The sequence below is a fragment of the Euphorbia lathyris genome, chromosome 3 (assembly GCF_963576675.1).
Source record: "Euphorbia lathyris chromosome 3, ddEupLath1.1, whole genome shotgun sequence".
Taxonomy (NCBI): domain Eukaryota; kingdom Viridiplantae; phylum Streptophyta; class Magnoliopsida; order Malpighiales; family Euphorbiaceae; genus Euphorbia; species Euphorbia lathyris.
In genome coordinates, this window is record NC_088912.1 from 103,911,010 (window position 1) to 103,935,971 (window position 24,962).

The 24,962-nt window shown below is 34.1% G+C and overlaps 2 protein-coding genes across 5 annotated transcripts; one reads left to right on the forward strand and one right to left on the reverse strand.

Moving 5' to 3' along the window:
• Nucleotides 1–4,038: 4,038 nt before the first annotated feature.
• Nucleotides 4,039–9,226, forward strand: LOC136221736 (uncharacterized). 2 transcript variants are annotated; one of them, XM_066009174.1, is made up of 5 exons: nt 4,039–4,281; nt 5,444–5,524; nt 6,467–6,597; nt 7,907–8,029; nt 8,972–9,226. In XM_066009174.1, the coding sequence occupies exons 3-5, from the start codon at nt 6,511–6,513 to the stop codon at nt 9,101–9,103; spliced, it is 342 nt and encodes a 113-aa protein (XP_065865246.1). In that variant the 5' UTR covers nt 4,039–4,281; nt 5,444–5,524; nt 6,467–6,510; the 3' UTR covers nt 9,104–9,226. The 2 variants fall into 2 exon arrangements, with proteins under 2 accessions (XP_065865246.1, XP_065865245.1); XM_066009173.1 differs by having other exon boundaries at nt 4,044–4,281; nt 6,544–6,597.
• A 2,081-nt stretch (nt 9,227–11,307) lies between these two features.
• On the reverse strand, nt 11,308–21,507 carry LOC136224284 (uncharacterized). Of its 3 annotated transcripts, none has more exons than XM_066012570.1 (10): nt 21,133–21,507; nt 20,792–21,026; nt 20,593–20,673; nt 19,761–19,930; nt 18,782–18,921; nt 18,145–18,322; nt 17,392–17,986; nt 16,382–16,494; nt 13,669–13,912; nt 11,308–11,833 (listed from the first exon to the last, which is right to left on the reverse strand). In XM_066012570.1, the coding sequence occupies exons 1-10, from the start codon at nt 21,324–21,326 to the stop codon at nt 11,606–11,608; spliced, it is 2,178 nt and encodes a 725-aa protein (XP_065868642.1). In that variant the 5' UTR covers nt 21,327–21,507; the 3' UTR covers nt 11,308–11,605. The 3 variants fall into 3 exon arrangements, with proteins under 3 accessions (XP_065868642.1, XP_065868641.1, XP_065868643.1); XM_066012569.1 differs by having other exon boundaries at nt 20,587–20,673; XM_066012571.1 differs by having other exon boundaries at nt 20,587–20,673; nt 20,792–21,034; nt 21,133–21,255.
• Between the last annotated feature and the right edge of the window lie 3,455 nt (nt 21,508–24,962).

A 24,962-nucleotide genomic window follows, 5' to 3' on the forward strand; every position in this document is an offset into this window, starting at 1 on the left:
AAGCGATTCGGGTCTATGTTTCCATTAGGGTGAGAGGAAATAAGTGCTTTAAAACAATCCTAAATGAAATGTGGAATCCAAAGTTGCATCGAATAAGCTCGGTTAGGTGCATCAATGGCTGAGGGAGCCAATACTGTCATGGTACAAGATGGATGAGCTTATGCAGGTGCATCATTGGATAAGGAAGCTGATTCTATCATGGCAAAAGTCGAAACTGGATTGGATATAGGAGCAAGAGAGACAACACTCTTTGTCGATACGGAGCAAGAAAAGTCATTAGCAACATACGAACCTGAAGCATTCTGCATCACGGCTGAACACAAAGGATCAGATAGAATTGTCCTTTTGGACGATGCAGTATCTGCTACTATTGATGAAGCATTGGGAGACAAAGTTGATGACAATTTTTCTGAGCAAGACATAGTAGACTTCACAGAAGCAAGCCGAGACTTATGTAGACGAGAGATGACATGTGGATCATGGCATACGATCAAATGGTCCTTGAGCAATGGGTAAGTAGTTTTACAATCTGTTACGTGTAGGTTGGTGTTTGAGATGGTTGAGGGAAATATGAAAGAGCAAGAACTTGTAGAATTAGAGAAGTTAGAAGAGCGAGAGATAGTACCTGGTGCAAACAGAGAATAGATGGAATTTGATGACATGTGCTCCTAGATAAACAATCATTAGTAGGAGAATGATTAGAGGAGGCCGCTAGAAAGGTATCCTCACGATATTCGACGAATTTATAGATATAAATACGATCAATGTTGAAGTCCAAATAGATATTCGCAAAATGATTAGATAAAGGATCAAGATGGACACATATTTTTTTAGCAAAAAAATATATTTGTGCTTATTATAAGAATGAATATACGAAAAAATGCCATAACAAAAAACTCTAAGTGAGGCATAACTGGGTTGTTTTACGATGATGAGTTGTTAATATTTTTGGTTGGTAGTAAGGAGGCGTTTGGTTTGGGGGTTTCAGAAAAGGTAAGGGAAAATGGAGGCTTCATTCCCTTTGTTGGTGTTTGTTTTGCCAATCCAATGATTCCTTTTGCCCTTTTTTAGTTTTGGGTTTACCCCTAACTCCTCTAACCCATGCTCCACTCCCCTCTAAAGTTTTCTATTCCATTTCCCATCTCTTTCTAACTTAAACTTCTACACTCCTTATAAAATTCTACTTTACTCTCTATTTTATTTTTTTATTTTTATTTTGATCTCTATATTTTTTTATTTTTACATTTCTTTATCTTTGGATTAATTTCATTTTCGTTATATATTTTTAATTTTTTTACTCAAAAAATATTTTTGACTAAATTTTATTTTTTTTTATTTTTGTTTAACCCTTATATTTATTTATTTATATTTTTATCACTAGATTAATTTCACTTTTGATCCTTATACTTATTTATTTTTACCTTTTTACTTTGAAAAATAATTTTGACCAAATTTTTTTCTTTTAGCATATTATTCAGTTTTAATATTTATTTTTAATTATTTTAAAACAATTTTTTTCTTTTTAAATATAATGTTTATGCATTTTCTTTGATTAATTTTATTTCAGTTTCCTCTATTTCATTATCTTTTGATTTTAGTTCTTATATTTTATTAATAGAGGTACATGTATGTATAAAAATTGTTGTCAAAGATTTTCTTGGTGAAAAGGACAATGAAGATGCTTAAACTCTTTCCGGTGATGAAGTATTATACTTAGATGTCTATTGGTTTTTGTTTTTGTTTTTTTTTTTAAAATTTGTATGAACTTTGTTAAGTTTAAATTTTAACTTTTATGAACTTTATATTATTATCAATAAGGGTAGCAAGTGAGTGAAGTTTTGGATTGTTTGAGATTATATATGAAGTTATTTCACGTTTTATGGAACATAGTAAAAAAGTTGAATTTTTTTTATTATATATGAAGTTAAAAAAAAATAGTTTTGATTCCCTATTTGAACCAAACATCCACAAAGGGAATGAGGTGGAATTGCATTCCCTTTCCTAAACATATCCAAACACATAGGGTATGAATGCTTATTCCTTTCATTTCCTTTAGTTTCCCTTTCTTGATTCATTTTCTCTTACCCCTTGTGAACCAAACGCCCCCTAAGTTGATTAGTATCATGTTATGAATAATTGCATAATTCCAGAATTTTAAAGGTAAGGATGCATTTGCTAATAGTATAAACGATGTGTCAACCAAGTGTCTAATTTTACGTTCAGATATGCCATTCTTCACATAAGTGTGTAGACATGCTAATCATGTACGATTCCCTTACTTTTAAGAAAGGATTGAGGTTTTTGAGATTCACTAATAAGTACAATTTATACCTGATTAATTAAGGGGGTTTTACTTATTTAAAAGCCAAAAGAAGCTATACTTTGTCTATTTTTCTCATAAATTGCCCTATCACTATACCGATAACCCTGTCAGACGACGGTTCAAAGCCATCGTCCCGATAAAATATAAAATATCACGGGGTTCGTTGCCGTCTAATGGACCTTCAGACGACGATTGGATTCTGTCATGTGAAGGGACCTCACATGACATAAGCCTATTGATATGTTGTCATATTACTCGTGTTCCGATGACAGCTTATTTATTATTATCATCACTTATATGGCCATTGAATTACATCCTACTAATTAAAAATGTCAAGAAATTTTTAGAAAATTGACATATTGATAAATGTGATGATAGTTTGAATAATAATTTATGTCGTTATAGCTTGTTTCAGATGACATAGAGCTTGAGAAACTTCTGAACCAATAGACCCGTACAAACAACATCTTAATGTGTTCAAATAAGAGATCAGTGGCTTAATGCACCAAAAAATAAAAGCTGGGGAGCCTTAGTGTACTTTTTGCCTTGAAGTTACTAAAAAAGTTTAGGGTCACAATTGGTATTTCATCCAAGAAAAAACTTTTTCGGGTAATTTACATACTAGTCATAATTAGATAAATTATTTACAACTATCTAATTATCAAAATGTCAAATACTTAAAAAATACATGTTTTTATCATCAAAGATGCAACTGCTGTACCTTTTTATTTTCAAAAAAAATTTAGAAATTATTAAAAGTTGCGAATGAAACTAACTTTTGGTTTCAAGTTTTGAAAAAAAAAAATCAGATGAAGAAAACTTCTACCATTTCTAAATTCATGAAATCTGCAGATTAAAATATGAAACCTGCAAATAAGAAAAAGGGAAAATTACACAGAAATTCATCTTTTAAAAACTATTTACAACTATGTCAAGTCATAACTTTAGATTATGTCAAACTAGTAAATCAGTACTTTTAATATATTTTAAGGATTAGAATTTATAAATTAGAAGTCTAGAATATATTTTCTAGGGTTTATAAGTTATGAATTGGAGTCTAGAATTTTTAAATAATGGTGTAAAATTATAATATACAGAGAATAATGACATATTAAGAATTAAGTTTGGTGATATGACTTAATTGTAATTTTATACTTAATTATTTATGATATTCATGTATTTAACCCTAAGAAAAAAAACTCCATGGATAAGGGCTGAATTTCCAAGTCTGAACCAATTTTGGAAAAGCCCAATGAATTTACACAAAATAGAAAAAAGCCCATTATTATTAGAACAAACCAGACCTGTCCACGGATTTGGATATCTGTTCGGTCCGCTCAGACCCATATCCTTTGAGACGGGGTTGGACAATGCTAATTGATGTTAGGTTCAGTCCAGTCCAAGTCTGCTAAAGTCCGCCTATTTTTTAGACTGGTTTGGGATTAATAAAAATAGCACGGATCGGTCAAGTCCGGTCCGCCTATTAATATTAATTAATAAATTTTATAGATTTATATATTAAATATTTATTTTTAAGTATTAAAATATATTTTTTATAATTAAAAAATTATGTATATATGTTTAAGCGAGTTTATATAAGCTGAGATTGAGATTTGATTTTTAAGCCTAAAACCAACCCGATCCGAATCCGCCTAATTACTAATAGGCTGGATTGGACTTGGACTGAAGACTTTAAAAAAACCGGTCAGGCCTGGCCTGGCCCGACCCATGGCCAGGTCTAGAACAAACTTTGGAAGTTAGGCGGTGCAAAATAGAATCAAACACACAAAATCAGAAGAAAGGAGACGAAAGCAAATTGATTTTCAGATTACTTCCTTCTCTTCACGAAACAACATGAACTGATCTTTAATTCAGATTGTTTTTGGTGCTATAATCATTCGGTTATTCTCGCAATTGTGTGCGTCGTCAAATCTTCATCTTTTCATCATTTATCTCAGGTATTTATTCGATTCTCCACAAAAATGCTCATCGAATAGTTCATTACCTATTCCTTCTGGATTATTAATCGCTACATAACTCTTTAGGATTTATTTCAGTTGTTCGTCAACTAGCTCTGTAGTACATTTGTCATGGCTATTGATAGGTTTTGTTGAAGGCCTAAACCATACGAGCCCTAAATTGTCCATTTTGGTCACTATCAATCCATTAGCCACCCTAACTCCCAAAACCCCTCATTTTTACTCATTCTGGGAAGATGTTGACCAGTGGGTATCACTCGCCTTTCCTTCTCATATGCAAGTTAGCTTTTCCTTTTATATAAATTTGCAACTTGACCTTTCTGATGGTATTTCAAAGTGTGTATGTGTTTAGAGTGGTTATTTTGAAGTATATTGCAAACTAGGAGAAAAGCCACATAGCATATAGTAAGTCAACAGAAAGTTGAGGGGTCCACATCTTCTCCGATGGATGAAAAATAAGGACCATTTTATGTCACGTTAAGGAAGTTGGAGTGGCTAATGGTTTGTATTGTACCTTAAGTTTTTTTGGTTGAACATTCATTGTTCTATGTGTGGAAGCAAAGCATTACAGAAGTCTTATTTTGGCCAATTTTCCGTCCTACGAAGTTAAGGGACAATCAATTAGCCACTTTAACTCCCTGAAACCCCTTATGCTTCCTCATTCGGGAAAGATGTTGATCTGTGGGTAACACTCGCCTTTCGGTTGACTTTACATATGCAATGGAGTTTTTCTTTTTATAAAAATGTGCAACGTGGCCTTTGAGATAGAATTTCGGTGGTATTTCAGAGTGTGTATGAGTTTAGAGAGGCTATTGCAAAATATGCTAAGTTTTTTCTGAAGGGAAAAGCCACATTGCATATGGGAGTCCATCGAAAGGGTAGTCAACATTTCTCTGATTGAGGAAAAATAAGGGGCTTGTTATGTCACTTTCAGGGAGTTGGAGTGGCTAGTGGTTGTCCTTTAAGTTCGGGAGCAAAATGACCAAAATGGACAATTTGGGGTGGCTCCATATGATTTAGACGTTTTGTTGAACAATCATTGTTCTATTGTGTGGAAGCATAGCATTACTCTTTCAGAATTCCCAATTTCATGTATGATTAGCAGACTTGGGTTATATTATTAACTAAGATACATGTGCAGGAAGCAGGAGTCATGGGAGACGAATTCATTTGTTCTAATAGTTCTTCAACAGCCATCAAATCCTCCAATTTAGGCTTTCAGGTACAAATTCCCTTGTATATGTTTGATTTTTTTTTTTTTTTGTGTAAAAGGTTTTTGTGCTCACATAGTTGTCAAAGGCGCGCCTCCCCTGAGGCAAGGCTCAGGGGTTAGCGCCTTTTTGTGCATGAGCCGGGTGATGTCAGCCAGAGGCACGCCTTTTGCGTCTTAGCTAGCCCCTCACCTTGAGTGGAGTGCGCCTTTGTGTGTCTTAGCTAGCCTTTCGGCTTCTAATCACAGCGATAGGAAATTTTTATGATGAAAGGTTCATATTAAATTAGAAAAAGAAAAAAAAGAAAGTAAAACGATGATGATGATAATGAGATTGAGAACCTTAGAAGAAGAATATGACGATGGAGATGATAGTGATGATAGTAATGCTGACTTTGATGATGAATAGGGACTATAAGGACTAAAGAGCTTAGTTTTTGCTTGAGTAAAAATAGTTATTATTAGAGTATTGAATTGAAACACATTAGAAGCCTCTCTTGGTCAAAACAGTTGATTGGCCCCTGAACTTACAAAAGGTCTTGTTAGCCCCGTGAACTTGCTTAAAATGACATGATTAACTCCCTAAGTCCACGTGGGAGATTGGTTTTGGACAAAATTGAAATATATCACTTTAAGCAAGTTCAAGCGGCAAATTGATTACTGGACACTTTGTAAGTTCAAGGGGCCAATCGACTTTTTGAGTCAAGTTCAGGAGACTAATAGTAATGATGTATTAAGCCTTACACTATTTATGAATTATTAACTTAGTGTTAGTTGAAATTGAACTTTGGTCTTTAGATTTAAATTTTATTATGGATTATAATTATGTCTTAGTAGTTAATTAGAACTTATCTCATGTATTTTATGATTAAGATTGTTGTTATTTGACTATTTGTGTCATTTTAGAAATGTTAAGTGTTGTTATTTATAATTTTATATTTTATTTTGTTTTAGCCCGCCTTGTGTCGTTCAGGCGTGCATTTGCACCTTTCACAACTATGTGTGCTCATTTGCTAGTGTTGGGATTGCAGCTTCTGAAGAAGCATGGGTGGAAAGAAGGTACTGGTCTTGGAGTATATGAGCAGGTTAGTTTATTTCTCTCTCTTTTAATGCCTGTTAATCTAGGCTTTCTTGACTGTAATATTTTCATTATTATAAATTTTTAGGAATGTCAAAACGATATAAATGAAACAATAATGATAATTGTGTCAAACGAGTCATGTCACGCGCATTGCATCTATAAATCGGGTTGTCGTACAATAAAATTAACAACCTAATATTTTTGCTTGAACCCATAGTTGTTAAAGGTGCAAGATGCACTAAGGAGCTAAGGAGCCCGGAGATAGTACTCTATTACTAGTTAAAGCATAAGTTACGATGAACTAAAAAACGCAATTGTAACCACACAAACAAGACAAAACCACATAATATTAAATGTCAAAAACACCAAGTTAAGTTCATAGTGACATATACTTGAGTACCTAACTAATGCTAATAAACTAATAAGCATTTATTGTCAATAAAAAAAAACTGATAATCATCATCAAGATCCTCCTCAAGATTAATAACGTCCTGTCTAAAGTCTCCACCACAATTTTCATCTCCAGTTTCCTCCTCGAGTATGACTTGGCTACGAGGGAAACAAAGCGCCCAAGAGATCTAGCTTCTTTGAGGGGGTAGTATTCTTGAGGAGTAGGAGCGCAAAGCTGTTTTTGATATGGGAAGGCTGCTGCGCCGACTTCTTTGAAGCTAGGCTAGGATCGGATCCAATTCTAGGTTTATATTCTTGCTTTGTTTTACACTTTTATGTAGATTAGATCAAGGGTTAAAATTAAGTGTACTCATCCAAGCAGACCATTGAAATTAGTGGTTGAGATTAATCAACCTTTAAAAAAAAAAAAACCTAATCAAAATAATAAGAGCCAATTTGGTATTGCTTTTCGAGACCCTAAGAGAAGCTTTCCCAACCTTTTCAGCTAAAAGTAACATTTTGTAAATGCAAAACTGCTTTCAGCTTGTAGCTTTCACAATTTATCATAATAGCTAATATTAACTTTTTTCCGACAAAATTAGCTCTAATTTTTTGTCAAGAAATATTTTTTATTTTTTACTGTTAATTTTTTTTTTTATCATGAAACACTTGTCAGTTTTTCCCCACATTCCTGCAATGCTAAACTGACTTTAATGCTGAGGTGTGCCTTACTGAGAGCCTAGGAAGCCTAGGCGAGTCGCACACGGCAAAAACCTTACTGATCTTTGCGTAGGACGCTCTTTTAACAACTATGCTTGAACTTATACATTTATGTCCAATTTCAACCATCTTGTACCTTCTTACTTCCACTGCCAATTTCATTAATTGTATATCATTGTTCTTACATTTTATGGTCCCAATAGGGGAGGTTGGAGCCCTTGCAGCCGTACGTAAAGAATAATAAACGAGGTTTAGGAGCAGATAAAGTAAAGAAGAAGACTCCTAAGGCTCTTCATTCTCATTCTTCCAAGGAGAAAAATGACAAGGTAAAGTTTTTCGCTTTTGGGGTTTGAAAGTTATTTTATTTTCCTTAGGCAGTGCACTTGGAAAATTAATGTGTAGCAAGATAGATTTGTAAGTGAATTTTATGCAATTGAAATGAATACCTTAGGAATGAGGTAGGACCGTAAATGAGTTGATCCGCTCATGAGCGGCTCGTGGTTCATTTCGATAAAAGCTCGACGTGTTTGGCTCGATTTATAAATGAGCCGAGCTTGAGCACGATTTTGATGAGCTCGGCTCGATTTATAAATGCGTGGAGCTTGAGCACAATTCCGAGGCTTGATTCATAAATGAGCCGAGCTTGAGCATGATTTTGAGGCTCAATTCATAAACGACCGGAGTTTGAGCATGGCGAAAGCTTGGTTATAGGTTCATGCACAAACTCGATTATAATGTTTATAAACAAGCTTGTAGGATTAAAGTTCGACCGTGTTCGGTTCGATCTATGAATGAGTCAAGCTTGAGCACAATATTGATTCGTAAACAAAGCGAGCTTGATCACAACGAAAGCTCGCGAGAAAGCTCAGTTATAGATTCTGAACAAACTTGATTATGATGTTCGTAATAGGCTCGTCAGCAAGCTCGGTTTGATTTTTTTTTTTTTTAATTATAGTACTTCTATTATTCTATAAAGAGAAAAATGTAAAATTACTTAGTTTTGTTCACAAGCCTTGCAATTAACAAGATGCTCACGACCAAAGTTCTTAAATAAAATTAACGGTTTGCGTGCGAGCAAAGTTCATGAACAGAATTGACGAGTTGCCCGTGAACAAAATAAACGAGGTGTTTGCGAGCAGCTCCCAAACAGTTAATTTCTTTAATGAGTCGAGCTCGAATAAAATTTTGAGTTCGAACCGAGCTTGGCTCGTTAATTTTCTGCCAAGCATGAGCTGGCCAAAGGATCTAACAGTTGTATTTTGATTCAGGAACATTCAGCTTCAAGAAAATCCAAGTTATTTTCTAAGAAACAAAGGAAGATGCAGGAGTTAGAAAAACGATTAGAAGAGAAAGAATTTGAGCGAGCTTTTTTCCGAGAATTCTGGCCGGATAATGTTTAATGTCGGAATTACATTTTTTCTTGTTCATTAGAATGTCAGATTATGTATAGTTTTTAGATTTTTTTTATGTTATGTAATTGTATTCTGCACTGCAATTGTATAATAAATCTCACGTTCAAATCAGCACACAGTTGCCCAGATTGTCATCTTATATTCGTGTTCTGTTCTATATATGTGTGTGTGCGTATATATATATATATATATATTATATATACATGATAATAAGAAAATCGTGTCAAACGAGTTATCTATGTGAACCATGTGAACCGTATGTAATTCAGGGGAAAAAGCACTCATGGTTATTTAAGTTTGTTTAGTGTTATGATGGTCATTATATTTTAAAATAGGACGATAAAGTCAGTAAAATTTTGCTTCGGCCATTATAAAGTTACAATGGCCAGTTTAGTGTACATGTAGTACCAGCATAATGTGGACGTTTTATAAAATCAATTTTATGATTTATACGTGTGGTTTTTACATTATGTGGAATTAGATAAGTAAAATTTACCTGAACTTATATAATCATAGTTAATTTATATTTTTTAAAGTTTTATGAAAATTGTGCACGACTTTAATTTTTTATGTAGAACATTAAAAACTATGAAATAGCACATATAAATTACGAGAGATCATCACAAATATCTGTGTCAATGAATTCTGAATTTGTCAATGTGTACACATCATCATTTTGAATGGAGTAAAATTTTAATAACTTTATTTTGCTATTTTAAAGTTTAATGACATTGACCAAATTTGAATAACCATGGATACTTTTTACCGGTGTAAATCATGTTATCGTGTAAAAATTTGACATCCTTTTTACCGGTGTAAATCATGTTATACTGTAAAAAATTTACAACCTTTTTTTATTGTATTACATCGTTTATGTTTTTCACGGCTCTTGTTATTCATTTTATATATGTTTGAAATATTTTTTAGGTTTTACAGTTTTTATATAGTCATATTACACTTATCAAAAACTGCTTTCAAACTATGAATATGCAAGTTCTGAATGCATGTGAAATGAATAACACTCTGTCAACCAAATTTTATGTTCAAAACTTATATTTTTGGTCATCAGGGGTTTAATATGACTAAAAATAAAATATGAGGGGCTTAATATATCTAAATAAAAGATTAAGAGTTTAATGAACCAAAAATTGAAATATCAGGAGCCTCGTGATGCTTTTTGCAGCTATTTTTCAAAGGTTATGTTTTGAAAGTATCCGTTTCTATTTCCATATCCGTGCAATATAGCAGTTGATGATGATTCACTTCTTCTTTTTGGTTTGACGATGATTCACTTCTTCTTTTTGGTTTCGTCGACTTCAACGAGCTGAACGGGCGCGGCTAGTATTCTCGTCCACCATTCTCTCAACCGTCTCCGGAACCGATCACTGCTGGCCTTCCTCCAAGGCATTTCTCTGGTAAAGGCCTCCAAAAATACCAATAGAATGATATGTCTGAATGGCACAAATGCAAACATTCCTGCTGTGATGACCAGAAATATAGCAACCACTTCTGTAGCCTGGAGATGAGCATATAATCATGGATAAATACCAGGGCTGTCAATTTCTGATACGACTCTATGTTTGTAGAGACAACTTGCTTGAAACGACCTTTTTTTGACACGATTATCATTCCCTACCAAGCTTGCTCACGAGTGTGTTTATGAACATTATAATCGAGCTTGTTTATAGTTTGTAGAGACAACTTGCTTGAAACGACCTTTTTTTGACACGATTATCATTCCCTACCAAGCTTGCTCACGAGTGTGTTTATGAACATTATAATCGAGCTTGTTTATGAACCTATAATCAAGCCTGCTCACGAACTTTCGAGTGGAGCTTCGCCATGCTCATGCTCGGCTCCTTTATAAATCGAACCGAACACTATCGAACTGAACACCGAGCCGCATCGCGCATGAGTTGCTCGGCTCATTTACAGCCTTACTCACACTCAATAAGAAGTCTCTTTTGGGGTAAGATACAAAAATACTCATAACATTGACAACCAATAGCAATTTTACCTCTAACGTCTAAAATTATGCAATTTTAACCTCATGTTGGCAACCAAGAGCAATTTTACCCCTAATATTGACAAGTTAAACCGATTTGAAAAATAATTCATAGTTAACAGATCACAAATATATGTTCCGTACGAATTGGACAAAAAATCCAAATATTTTATCGAATTTAAAAAAATTGATCGGAATTGGAGCTCAAAACTTTCATTATTGTCTTTGATTACATTACATCTTACAAATCGGAATTAATTTGTATACCTAGAAATGAATTCAAAACGAAATCAGAAAAACTGTACTTCTGTATGTACAATAGCAATCACAATTGAGCTACGTCGCAGCGTTTCAGATTTCGTGTCCGTGTCTGTTCCGTATCCCTGTCCGTGTCCGTTTTAGTTGGAAAGCTATTTTATGAAGGCTATGTTTTGGAAATAATGTTTCTGTTTATGTGTCCGTGCAACATAACAATTGAGGATGATTCACTTCTTCTTTTTGGTTTCATCGACTTTAACGAGCTGAACGGGTGCGGCTGGTATTCTAGTCCACCATTCTCTTAGCCGTCTCCGGAACCGATCACTGCTTGCCTTCCTCCAAGGCATTTCTCTGGTGAAGGCCTCCAAAAATACCAATAGAATTATATGTCTGAATGGCACAAATGCAAACATTCCTGCTGTGATGACCAGAAATATAGCAACCACTTCTGTAGCCTGGAAATGAGCATATAAACACGGATAAATATTAGGACTGTCAATTTCTGACACGACAACACGTTTATAGAGACAACCTGTCTGACACAACCCATTACAAGATTATGACACGATAACCTATTTTGACACTCTTACAGTGATGTTAGGTGTTATTCAATGAGAGTATATTTTTCTAGTATAAAAATGAACTGAATCACAAAACAAAATGACAATCTTACCAGAAAAGAAGATAAAGAAAAAGTACTCAACCAGTTCAATTATAACTAACCTAGGAAGCACTGAGATTTCTAAGAGGTTAATGTACGAGTGTCGCGCAAACCCGACACTCCAAAATAAGTGTCCTCTCTTTCCTTTTCTTTTTTAATATGGGGACAATTCAGGGACACGACTTCTGATGTAGAATGTAGGAGTTTTTTTAATAATTTTACAAAAAAGAGGGGTTGATATATAAAACAAAAAGAATAAGGTGCAAAAATACTCTAACGTTGACAACCAAGAGCAATTTTACCCCTAACGTCTAAAATTGTACAATTTTACCTCTAACGCTGACAACCAAGAGCAATTTTACCCAAACTTTGGCAAGTTGAGTCAATTTTTCAGATATCATTACAGTGATATTTTGTTCATTTATGTACCAGTTGGATCTAAAAAAAGATTTCACATTTTTTGTGATTTAATAATAGAATTGTAGATTGATATTTTTAAATTCGACGAAATATTTGAATTTTTGTGTACAACTCGTACAAAATACAATATAATTTTTTAATTTTTTTTTCACGTCTAATCATATGTTTGCGACCGATTACTAATGAGTAAAATGACGCAAATGTGAAGTGTTGATGAACTATTTCTCGAATTTGCTCTATGTTATTTATGGTTTATAATGACTTATAACTTACCCGTACACGTGTCGGTGCTTCCTAGCAACTAACCAGTCTACCAAGAATGCATAATGTTATACAACTGCTCAACCAAGACTCCACCATATTTTAGTCCGGACTCCGGTCACTAATTTCCCGTCTAAAGAACCAAAACCAGGAAAACATATAGACAGCAGGAGCATAGCATAGTTGCCTAAATTATTGAAGTATATAACAAGAATTGGAAATGTTTTAGATAACGCTTTTACCAAGTACTTTTGTGTACTTTACTCCAGTTTACCCTAAACAGTTACCCAAATTGGTTAAATAGAAAACGCCTTCCAAATTGGTTACATCCATAGTCGTTAAAGGTGAAAGGCGCACTTAGACGCTAAGGGATCCTGCAGCCTAGACTCAGGGTGCGCCTAAAGAACACAAGGCGCGGAATATAAATATATATATATATATATATACTCTATTACTAGTTAAAGCATATCAACATTTGATATCAATATCACTAATACTCTATGTAATAGTTAAAGCATAAACCAAAAAAACACATTTATGACCATGCAAACAAGAAAAAAGCACATAAAAACATCATATTAAATGTCAAAAACACAAGTTAAGTTCATACTCCATAGAGATATTAACATATACTTAACGTCTTAACCCAAGTACCTAACTAAGGTACTCTTAACTATTCTTTACGTGACTCTGCTCTTAATCCCTCTCAGAGCTTTTTAAACTGCGCCTCGCCTTGTGCAATCAAGGCTCACCATCCTTAGCCTTGCGTAAGGCGTGCCTTTAACAACTACTGTTACATCTTTGCATTGCAATCACTCCATGTATCCAATTCCTTATACTCAGAAGTATCTTAGAGGCAAATAATTATACAAACTCAACATTCATTTCAAAGTTCAGGAATTGTAAATGTTGCTGATAAATTAGGAAAGTTCATCATAACTAACATACCTGTGGAAGGACAGCAAACAAAAGAGCTCTGATCTTCAGAAGAACAATGTTCCCATCCTGAATTAGTGCTTCAAGTTGTGTGATAGCTTCTTGTAAACTTAGCAGCTGTTCTACAGCGTTTCTATTAGGCGGTGCTTTAACTCTGAAGGCCTCTAGAGGTTTTTTCTTGTTGAAATGCCTATGGAAGAACATAAGAACTGCAGAGCATACGGAAACTGATGGCAACATGTACTTCGTCCAACCCCTATACATCACAATAATATAACTTACACTTGGTTTTGCAATTAAAGTCATCTCTAAATTCTTAAATTTAAATACCAAAAGATATAAATGCTCTTTAAAACAAGGCTTAATCAATCAAACCCGAGATATTATTACAGCGAGGAATGAACAAAATTCTAGAGCTATGATTCAAAATTATCTCAATTCATCCCCCCCATGAGGAATTGCCAAAACATTCTGACCAAAAAAATGCGGCCCTCTTATCTCTTCCTTCTCGGAGCTCGGTATGAGCCAAAGTTAAATGAGCAAAATTTCTACATATACACGGAAACTGCATTGGGCCTAAAAGTTCAATTGCTCCCTAAACTTTTAAAAATTCCACATGACCCCTATTCTTATCCAATTGCATTCAATAACTCTTATTCTTGTCCAATTGCATTCAATAACCCCATATTATTGTCCAATAGCATTCAACAAACCCCTATTCTTATCCAATTCCATTCAATAACCCTAAAATTTCAATTGCCCCATAAACTTTTAAAAAGTTCCTAATTATTTGTCTATTTAGCATTTTCTTTTTGACACGTGGCAGAGCGTGTCTCTCATATTTTGCATCCAACGAATCTATTGAGAAACATGGGTTATTGAATGCATTTGGACAAGAATAGAGGTTCATTTAGAATTTCTGAAAATTCAGGGCAGTTGAAGTTTTGGGCCAAGTATATTCAATAGAATTTTGTTTTTAATTCTTATCCAATTGCATTCAATAATCCTAAAATTTCAATTACCCCGTAAACTTTCAAAATTCCTAATTATTTGTCTATTTGGCGTTTTCTTTTTGACACATGACAAGCAATTTGACATGTAGCGGAGAGTCTCTCATTTTCTGCAAAAATTCTATTGAGAAATAAGGGGTTATTGAATGCAATTGGACAAAAATAAAAGGTTATTTGAAACTTTTGAAAGTTGAGAAGAGCAGTTGAAGTTTTGGCCCAAGTGGCAACATATGTATTAGGCCTTAAAACAAAGCAAGTGCATCTCCGCATACTAAATACCAATTCAGCTAGGAAGCCTGCAATTTGCAATATTGAAAAGAGAATTCCTCTCTTGTTTCATACTGTCATGGAACCGTTTTAGCTAAAAGCTCAAGCTGATAGTTCAAGGTCCACTCCATATTAATATCTGACCCACACCCACACATGAAAGCTCACTTGGGCTTGAAGCGTGACAACACAGGCCCATATTACCATGTCCTGCAATTTAATACAACAAATGGGGCTGCCAAGAATCGAACCCTGGACTGATACCATGTCATGGAACCATTTTAGCTAAAAGCACAAGCTGATAGTTCAAGGTCCACTCCATATTAATATCTGACACATACCAAGTATACAGTATCTCAAGTCAATTGTTTTCTCTTGGAATATGCTTGGAGATTTCACATTCAAATCACATATTTCAAAAGATAGGTTCTAACGTGCCCTTAACATAAATCAAAAGATCAAAATGAAGCACCAATACTTCTAAGAGGTTGACGTGAGCGTATCAGATACTCCGGGATACACGGGGATACTTACGGGATACAGCAAAATAAGTATCCTCTTTTTTCTTTTTTCTTCTAATTCTAGGGATACATGGGGATACTTTCAGAGTTAAATTGTGTAAAATTTAGGGTTTTTTTAAATAACTTTACATAAATAGGGGTCAACATATAAAAAAAAATAAATATAAATCCCTAATATAAATAATTATCTAAACCAGACTGCACCCATCCTTTTATTTGCAAAAAAATAAATAAAAAACTAAAAGTTAATCAATATTAAATGTTTGCACACGAAGATCATGAAAATGTCTTAGAATAGTCTTTAGACTTGGTAGTTTAAAAAGTTTGAAGTATTAAATGTTTCTTTGTGATGTGTTAATGACTTATTAATTATTATGAATGTCATTTGTGGTTTTATAATAACTTATGAATGTGATTTGTGGTTTATAATGACTTATGAAAGTTATTTATGCTTTTATATATTTATGTATATTTATAATTTGGCGTATCCCCGCCGTATCCATATTTCATATTTTTTGAAAATGTCGTTTTCCGTACCTGATGTATCTTGACATGTGCTGACACTAAGTAACCAAATAACTAACTTCAGGTCACTTTATGCATTACAAATTATGAGTGGACAAGCAAACCTAAAAAAAATAACAGAATTTAAACCTACTTCCAAATTTATTTGCTCACAATTCCAAAATACATAACAAGTGCTATTTTTCGAATGCGAAGATCTAAAACCCTCATTCTGTATTCAAATAGCTTTACACTAGTGTATCTTGAGAAACTATTCTGATAGTAGATGCATTACTTCTTCACCAACCAAAGCACACTGATCGTCTAAAAGAGATTATCCCTTGGTTTAAATAGAGTAACTTTTTCACTAGACATGTAACACAATCAAACATAAATATCCAAACTGCAGCAGAAAAAAGTTACCTTGATATAGCATAACAGCATATTAACAGAAATGCCACTGATTTAAATGGATCTTCCCAAGAGGCCAAAAGTTGAAGACGGTTGACTAATGCAACAACTGGAAACAGCAGTTCCTATAATAAATGAACCAAGAGAAACAAGCAAAAACATAAACGCTTCTTTAGATAAGCTGTAAATTTGATCAATTTCACATGAGAACAACATCAGATAATAATCAAAGATTTTCAAGCACAAACTCGGTAGATAAAATATAACACCAAAGAGTGTGTTTTTGAGGTTGCCAGCACATTAAGGCCCTGTTTGTTTGCCAGAAAATATTGGGTAAGGGAAAAAATTTGTTGGAAAATAAAATATTTTCCGGTGTTTGGCTACAACACTTGAAAATGGGAAGAGAAGAAGTAGTGGGTGGCTGCTATTTTCAAAAGGGTGAGAATAAATGGAGTATGAATGCAAATGGTTTAGGAAAATGTTTTACGCTTTTCAAAAGGGTAAAACATTTTTCTTCATGTATTTTTATATTGACTAACCTAAAATTTCAGTTTGACTTATTTTCCTAAGCAAACAAACACCGGAAAATAAGGAAAATATTTTCTTGCACAATATTTTCCGACAAACAAACGGGGCCTAAGTATTCTGAAATGTATCCCGTTTCATCAATGTTACCAAATTAGTCAAACAGCCTATAAAAGATTAATGAAAAAGAAAAACACAGTGTTTAGAATCCCCGCATAATAGGTGTCTTTCATGTGACCTATCATGAAAAAGCGATCTTGTTGGTTCACTGGCTTATAACATCGAAGAATGTTTGACTCATCAATATAAACAAATTTGGAAAAGGTTACCCAAAAGTTTTTTCAAGAAGTTAAAAGTAACCTATGAGACAGGTTGTTTAACAATAAAATTCACTTCAAAAAAAAAAAAAAAAAAAAAATCACTATTTTAGAAGTAATTAATCAGTCTAAAAGTGATTGTATCCCAGAAAACAGTACTTAGCAAAAATTTGGACCAACCTTCATTACTGCAACATTAGTGTCAATCCCTTCAACCTTGACTTTGTCTACAGTTGCCTGTGCAGCCTCAGCTTTTCCAATATTTAATACTGACTGTTTGACTGCCATCTCCAAGGAATTTATCTCACCAGCACTAAGATCTCCCATCATCATTGCTTCTCCATCTAGTTTCAGATCGGCTTGCAAAGTAAACCCAAGTTGAGTAAGTGTTAGCAATGCGACAGGTGAAAGCTTTGGCTGCTGTTTTGCATTCATAATTTCATCAACATTGCGCGGGGAAGCAGTGATATTTATGAGTGCTAGGCGACTTGACAGAGTTTCCAAGATCATATCTCCTCTCGGAAGACTTTCAGCCAGTTTGAAAGGAAGTAGAGTTTTGTAACTGGATGCGAAGAATTGGAAAGCTTCTCTAACAGCACGACAACGAAAGATGCTTAGAGTAGCCCTTGCAAGTACCTCCAGTTGCTGAGTCTCTTTGAATTTGTTTTTTCTCATAAACTTGTGAGTATCCAGGATCTCAATGCATATATCTAACCAATAATCTCGTCGAGAATTACCTTTAAATTCAGGAAACTCAAAATATACAGGCTCTACTCTGAGAAAGTGAGAGAGAGAGAGAGGAAATAGAAGAAGTAATAGTAAGCTCTTTAAATGTAATAGAGACATACATTGACACTTGATAAATAACATTAGAGATTCAAGAAACTATTCAAATTGTAAACATTCTACATGGAAGGGTGAAAGATAACATACATAGATGTTGATTTGTACATCACAGCTTTATCAAAGAGGCGAGCACCCAATGGTCCAGTCAATTCAGGTTTTATGACCTGCTTCAAATCTTTTGCCAGATCATATCTAACAGCTTTATCGTATAGACCAACTCCCAATGACTCAAAATACAGAGCATAATTAGTCAATGTTAACCGACCTGCATAAATAGAAGTTTAATATAAATGAACACAAGATATGCATTAATTAAATGAACACAAGATATGCATTAATTAAATGATAAGCATGCACAACCATAAGCTTTGACAATGTTTGTCTCAAATTTGATCCACAAATGAGCTCTTTTTGCTAAAGAAACTGGTCTTAAGTTCTAGAATAAGACAAGACAACATGTGAACAATAGATCCTGTGACTCACGTTTCCACTGCAATGTTCAGGAGGCTGAGAGAGATTATACAAATACATGATTGCAACTATTATGAAGTACAGATTTTGATAGACACAGCCAAAATTCACAGAACGTCAAACTAAAAACTATACTGTGTGAAGTAAACAAACAAATAAATAATAATTTAATTCTAAAATCACAAATTTGAATTAACACGAACATAAATTTATTTTGATACTTTATCCATTATCATCAAGTCTGCAATTTTACCAGGCCACGCTGAGATCCCAAGATGCTGCAGAATTGGTTGAGTAGGGACTGTCCCATCAAAGTCAAGAATGATTTCTCCCTCGGCAAGTTGAAGATTGGAACCAAAGGGTCCTGGTGCACTTTTTGCAGCCTTAATAATCCTTCAGAAAAGAAACCAGAATAGAACATTAATGTCTTTGCTATTAGTCAAAATCAATAATAAAAATTGGGAAACAAAACCTCAAATGTAAAATTCTACAGGTTTTTGGTGTAGTAAGAAGCCCATGGACATCCCATTTTTTTTTCCAACAACAAAAACTCAGTTCATTCTGAACCGAAATTCACATCAATCAAATTTCTCTACAAGCCATAAAATTCAATTTAATCTGAAAGAGATTGATAAACTAGAAGCCAATGCATTATTTAAGAATTTGGAGACTTATAGCTCAATATGTTCTCGGACAAAGTGGAACATAGACACACCTTTGAAGATCTCTAACAAGATTAACTTTATGTTGTTTTTATACCGACACATTGTTCTTCCTCCAGAAACTATATCCCTTACGAGAAAACTGCATTACCCTACACTAAATGGAATACGTAAATGGTAGCAAACTAATTGTTCACAAGTGAAAGTTATCATCTCAGTAAGAAAGATTCTATGACTCCACAACCTCAAAGCAGAAAGTGGTAAATATAATTACTAATGTCGTACTAATTTGATCAACCAGTTAAAGACTTTATGAATGATATCATTTCAAAAACTCTGGATAAAAGTTGACATAGACATTAAATCTACGGGAATGAGCAAAAGAAAACTTTCATGCAACAAATCATATTATATCCTTCCTTCACAGCTTCCTCTGGATGAAACATGTTTATATGCATTAGAAAAATAGCTTTACTAATGGTATTTCCAACTTAAGCATCAACAAAAACATATAAGATTGGAAAGATAAAAACAAAAAATACTGAAAGAGGCTAATGAAAAAGTCCATACTTGTCTAGGCAATGAATATATTTATCATAAATGAGAAAATGAAGTCGGTTGCCTGAAGAGTTTGTGAGCGCATCAAAAAGATTGTGAGCAGTCATTATATCTGCAATTGCAACACATGCAGGAGCTATGCGTGCAAAGGCCTCTTTGCCAACTGTTCTTGTGTCATCAACCTAATATTATGGAAGTAAAAAATGATCTATTGATGCTTGAAGTAACAAGTAAATGAAAGATGTTTCTGAAAAATCTACATATTCTATCCCATAAAAAAGCACATGACAGAATGAACAATATGATTAGGGTTGTAATCGACCCGAGCCGAGCGTTGGCCTGCTCATGCTCGGCTCGATAGAAAATTGAAGAGTTTGATCTCGAGAGCTCAACATCCCGTTCGTGAGCCACTCGCGAGCTTTTCACGAGTTTTGCTCGCGAATAGCTAGTTAATTCTGTTCATAAACTTTTCTCACGAACATCTCATTAACTATGTTCATTTCAAATTTCTTCAACAGAAAACTACATAATTTTGAAACCTATAAAATTAAAGTTTGCACAAAACTACATTGTTTTACATTTCCCCTCAATACTATTATTAAAAAATAATTGAACCAAGTTTTCTAACAGCTTGTTCATGAACATTATAATCAAAACCGAGCCTGATTGCGAACTTTCAAGCCGAGTTTCACCTTTGTCAAGCTTTAATCGTTTATAAATTGAGCCGAATACGCCGAGCTTTTATCAAGTCGAACGTGGAGCAGCTCATGAGTGTCTCGGCTCATTTACAGCCTAAATATGATGCGATCTCTACATGTAGAATAAAACAATAAAGAACCTGAACTGCCATGTTAGTAGAACTTGAATAAAAGAATGATCCCCCATCTTCATCGTCCTCTTCCTGGTTACGAGCAGAGGGAGTTTCCTACAGTCGAAAACAGGTTCAGAGAACATCAACAGTAGAAACAGTGCTTAACATTATTCCAATACAATAGTAGCTTTTCTAATATAATACATTAGAAAAGAGGAGATAAGTTGATTACTTTTGGGGGCGATTGAGTCTCAACACTAGGAGCCTCCCAGGCGAGCATCATATCGTATGTCAAGCGACGGAAATCCTTGTCGCTCAAATAATTAGGGCGACTGGTGAGAGAACTCAGGGCCTGGTATGAGCAGAACTCAAGGAAGTTCCTAGCGTAAGTGAAAAGTTGCTTAACGCTCTCCGGTAGCTCAATGTCGTAATGGTGCTGTAACTCATGGGGAGGAACTCCAAGGATCCTGCAATTCTATCAAATTCAATGAAACTAAAAAATCTAACACTCGCAGTATAATGGCCAAATTGATTACGAAATTGCTTGAAATAAATTAAAGTAAGCTCGATTACTTGGAACAACGAGCAACGACGGAGTTAGCCAGAGCGGAGAGCTGAGGAATAGGTCTAGGAGACATGCCCGGTGAATCATAGGCACCATCTTCGCCTGAATTCAAAGATCTTTTTCTCTGAAACAGCGATTTCAACGAATTTTGATGGTTTTTCAGGAAACTCTCCAGCATTCCCATCTTCGGTGATTCTTCCATTTTGTTTCTTCAAAATTTCTTAATTTTGTTCTGTTATTCAATCGATCAAAGCCAATAATTGCTGAAACTGGAAGAGATCACCATCATCTTCATATGTGCGTAGTTTTCTTTTTCTCTACACGCGCCAAGCCGTTACTTTTCAGTGTTTTTCTAATCTCCCTCTTCAATCTTCGTCGACATCTTTTTTTAGTGTTAAAAATTGAAAAATGAAACTTTTGAAGATATTATATTATATTTACCAAAATTTAAATTTACACTCTAGGAATAATGTTTTTTATTTAACACTCGAGGAATAATGTTTGAATTGAGGGCTAACATTTCGATGAATTGATATTTAATTAAATTTTGAATATTAAAGAGCATACGACCACGTGGATCAATATTTACTGTTCGTTAGGACTACTCGTATCCTATATAAGACGGGTACGAGATCAAAACCATCATCCGTTAGGGTCATGGGACGGGTATGGGAATACCCGGGGTACCCATCACTAGGGATGGCAACGGGTAGGGTACCCGCAGGTAGTGCCAGTCCCAAACCCTTATCCTTTTATTTTTTAATTATCTGTACCCTTCTCATTACCCTAACAGGTATATGTTTTGCATCCCATACCATTCTCATTTAATTCACGGATACCTGCGGGTACCCTTACCCGTTAAGAATCAATAAATAAAATAAAAAATATTACAAATTTAACAATGTATAAATTTAATAAATCATCGATTTAAAAATTGAACCTTAATGAATAAAAATAAAATAGTTTAGTGGTATCACTTAATGGTTAAAGAACAAAAGGTTAGTATTCAAATCTCACATCTTACATCTAAAACATAATAATATTTTTTAATATATAAAAAAGTTATGACGGGTAACGAGTACCAGGTACCCTGGGGTCTTTCCATACCCGTCCCATTACCCCATTACCCTAACGGGTAATGGTTTTGATCTCATACTCGTCCCATACCCTTTTATACAGGGTACAGATAGTCTCATTAGGGTTGGGTAGTGTCGGGTATCCGCAGGTAGAGTACCTGTTGCTATCCCTACCCATTACCCGTCATAACTCTTTTATATATTAAGAAATATTATTATTTTTTAGACGTAAGATATGAGATTTGAACCGCAACCTTTTATTCTTTAACTATTGAGTGGTACTACTAAGCTAATTTATTCTTATTGATTAAGGTTCAATTTATTCAATTTTTAAATAACTGATTTATTAAATTTATACTTTATTAAATTTGTAATATTTTTTGTCGCGTCGGCTCCCTAACTAGTTGTTCTTACCTTTCAAGTTATTCAAGAAGATACTAGGAAACAATGCATATTGAGTGACATTAGGATGTAAATGGGGTGGGGCGAGGCGAGGTGAGGCGGTGAATACATTTCTCATCCATGTTCCCTGTCCTCGTCCCCGCAAGTTAGACAGTATTAGATTTGTGTCCATCCCCATACTGCTGGGAATCCTCATATCCGTTTACAGATGTTAAAAAAACTTTTTTTCCATTTTCCGTGCAAATTAACATTTATGTTAAAAAAAATCAATACAAACTAAAATTTTTAAAAAATATCAAGCATCAACAATCATTCTCTAACAATCAAAATACTTACAGTGAAACAGAGAAACTATTTATATTCAGGGCTCATTTGTTTACCTACTGTTTGCTGTTTGCTGTTGAAAAATACTGTTTTTCCAAAAAAGCAAAAATTCATTGCTTTTGTAAAATGCTATTTTTCAGGTGTAAAAGGCAAACATGAGCTTCATAACCAAACATCTAAAACTCTCGTTTTTTGAGTGAAAAAACAAATAGGAGCATGAAAAGTAGCAACCAAACACCGTTTCTATATAATGAAAATAATAATATAAGCCTTAGGTTAGGAATAAGTAGGCATAGCCTTAGGTCAAGAATAAGGAATTATAAGTCTATTTTTAATGTATAAAGAACTATAAACCCATTTAGTTTATAAGTTATAAATTATGGGTTTAATAAATTATTTTTTCAGAAAAGTTTGATTTGCCTTTTCAACTTTCAAAGTGTCATAACCTTCTGAATTACATAAAATATTCAGTTAGCTTTCTGAACTTGCATAAAATATAATCAATTAATCATATAATATATTAAAAATGAAGTTCTTACTTGCTTAACTATAGAATTTGTCTTCTCTAATATTAGAATCATATACCCGACATTGGTCATTTTACTTTTTTAAGACACATTGATACAGATCGGTTTCGGGACGAGTTAGTTTTAATCTTAAACTAACAAAGAGGTTCTTTTTAAGCTAAACCTGAATGAGTTAATCTCGGGTTTTACATACTAAACCGTAGGAATAATGAAATCCGCCATTGTTGAAGGTTAAAACCTTAACAAAAACTTCATAAAGAAGATGATAAAATTGTATTAATAAAAGTTATTCTTACAAATAGAAGGCATTATATAGCATTTTTTAGGAAAATGTAAAAGACATAAATGTCTTAACTAGGGTTACAATTAACTAAAAGTGATAGGGGTAAGATAGGAATAAAATGCCAAAATGGCACTTAGATAATTAAAAGGACAAATAATAAAGTCAAAATAACATAATTGTAAATAAGAGGAGTAAGAGATTGGGGCAACCATGGTCCCCCTTGTCCCTTAATCTTGTTTGTCTTTTTCTTGGACTGAAATCGGGTTCATCTTCGCTAAAGAGGAATTCCTATCGCTGAAAATGGGTGTCGTACGACGTGTGGCATTCCACGCCAGCTACTGCACGAGGATTGTAGCTCCACACGGCGTGTGGAGCTGATTTTTAACAGTTCCCCCCGTTCCTTCGCGTATTCGTCCGAAATTTGTGTCTCCTTCGGCTTTCCTCGCTTGGACTCGAACCCTCGAAGATAACGCCCCGTATCATACATTTAAGAGCATCTCCAAGAGACTCTTAGTGAGCTCTCTATAAATAATATAAATAATTGACTCTTAGTGATTTAAGAGTAACTAAGATATATCATCTCCAACAATGCTCCTTATATTCACTCCTTATTTACTATTTTATTATTAAGATTATTCATTATTGTTACATTACCAATATTGTGAGGAGAGAGACTCATCAATAATAAAAAATGAAGTTAGGAGGCACTAAGAGGTGGAGAGAGGCTCTTTATTAATAGAGATGATGAAGATGCTCTTAGTGATTTGAGGAGCCACTAAGAGACTGTTGGAGCTGATTTTTTATTCTCTCTCCTCAAATTTTAACTTAAGAGCCAATTTAAGAGGCTGTTGAAGATGCTCTAATACATCTTTCGTATTTAACTTACTTTTTTATCAATTGAATAATTAATGGATTATATTTTATGCAAGTTCAGTGGACTAACTCACTTTATGCAAGTTCTGGAGGTCAATCAAGCTTTTTGGACAACTTCAAAGGACAAATAATATATTAAACCTAAATTATAATATTAAAAATATAAATTTAATTATTACGGGGAATAATCAGGGATACATTTCCCTATCTCCGCCTCATCCTCGCCACGGAGGATAAAATTATCCCCATATTCATTCTATGAAGATTTTTATCTGTGATTTTCTGTCCCGTCGGGATGTATTACGACGAAAACTCATTTATATATATACTTATATATGATAACACTGGAGAAA

Coding starts and splice junctions, on each gene's coding strand:
- LOC136221736 (XM_066009173.1), top strand. CDS start 5,456: ATGGGAGACGAATTCATTTGTTCTAATAGTTCTTCAACAGCCATCAAA. Junction 6,598..7,906: donor GTCTTGGAGTATATGAGCAG/GTTAGTTTATTT, acceptor TGGTCCCAATAG/GGGAGGTTGGAGCCCTTGCA. Junction 8,030..8,971: donor CCAAGGAGAAAAATGACAAG/GTAAAGTTTTTC, acceptor ATTTTGATTCAG/GAACATTCAGCTTCAAGAAA.
- LOC136224284 (XM_066012569.1), bottom strand. CDS start 21,326: ATGGAAGAATCACCGAAGATGGGAATGCTGGAGAGTTTCCTGAAAAAC. Junction 19,931..20,586: donor CTACTAACATGGCAGTTCAG/GTTCTTTATTGT, acceptor CCATAATATTAG/GTTGATGACACAAGAACAGT. Junction 13,913..16,381: donor TGCTGTTATGCTATATCAAG/GTAACTTTTTTC, acceptor TGTGATGTATAG/GGGTTGGACGAAGTACATGT.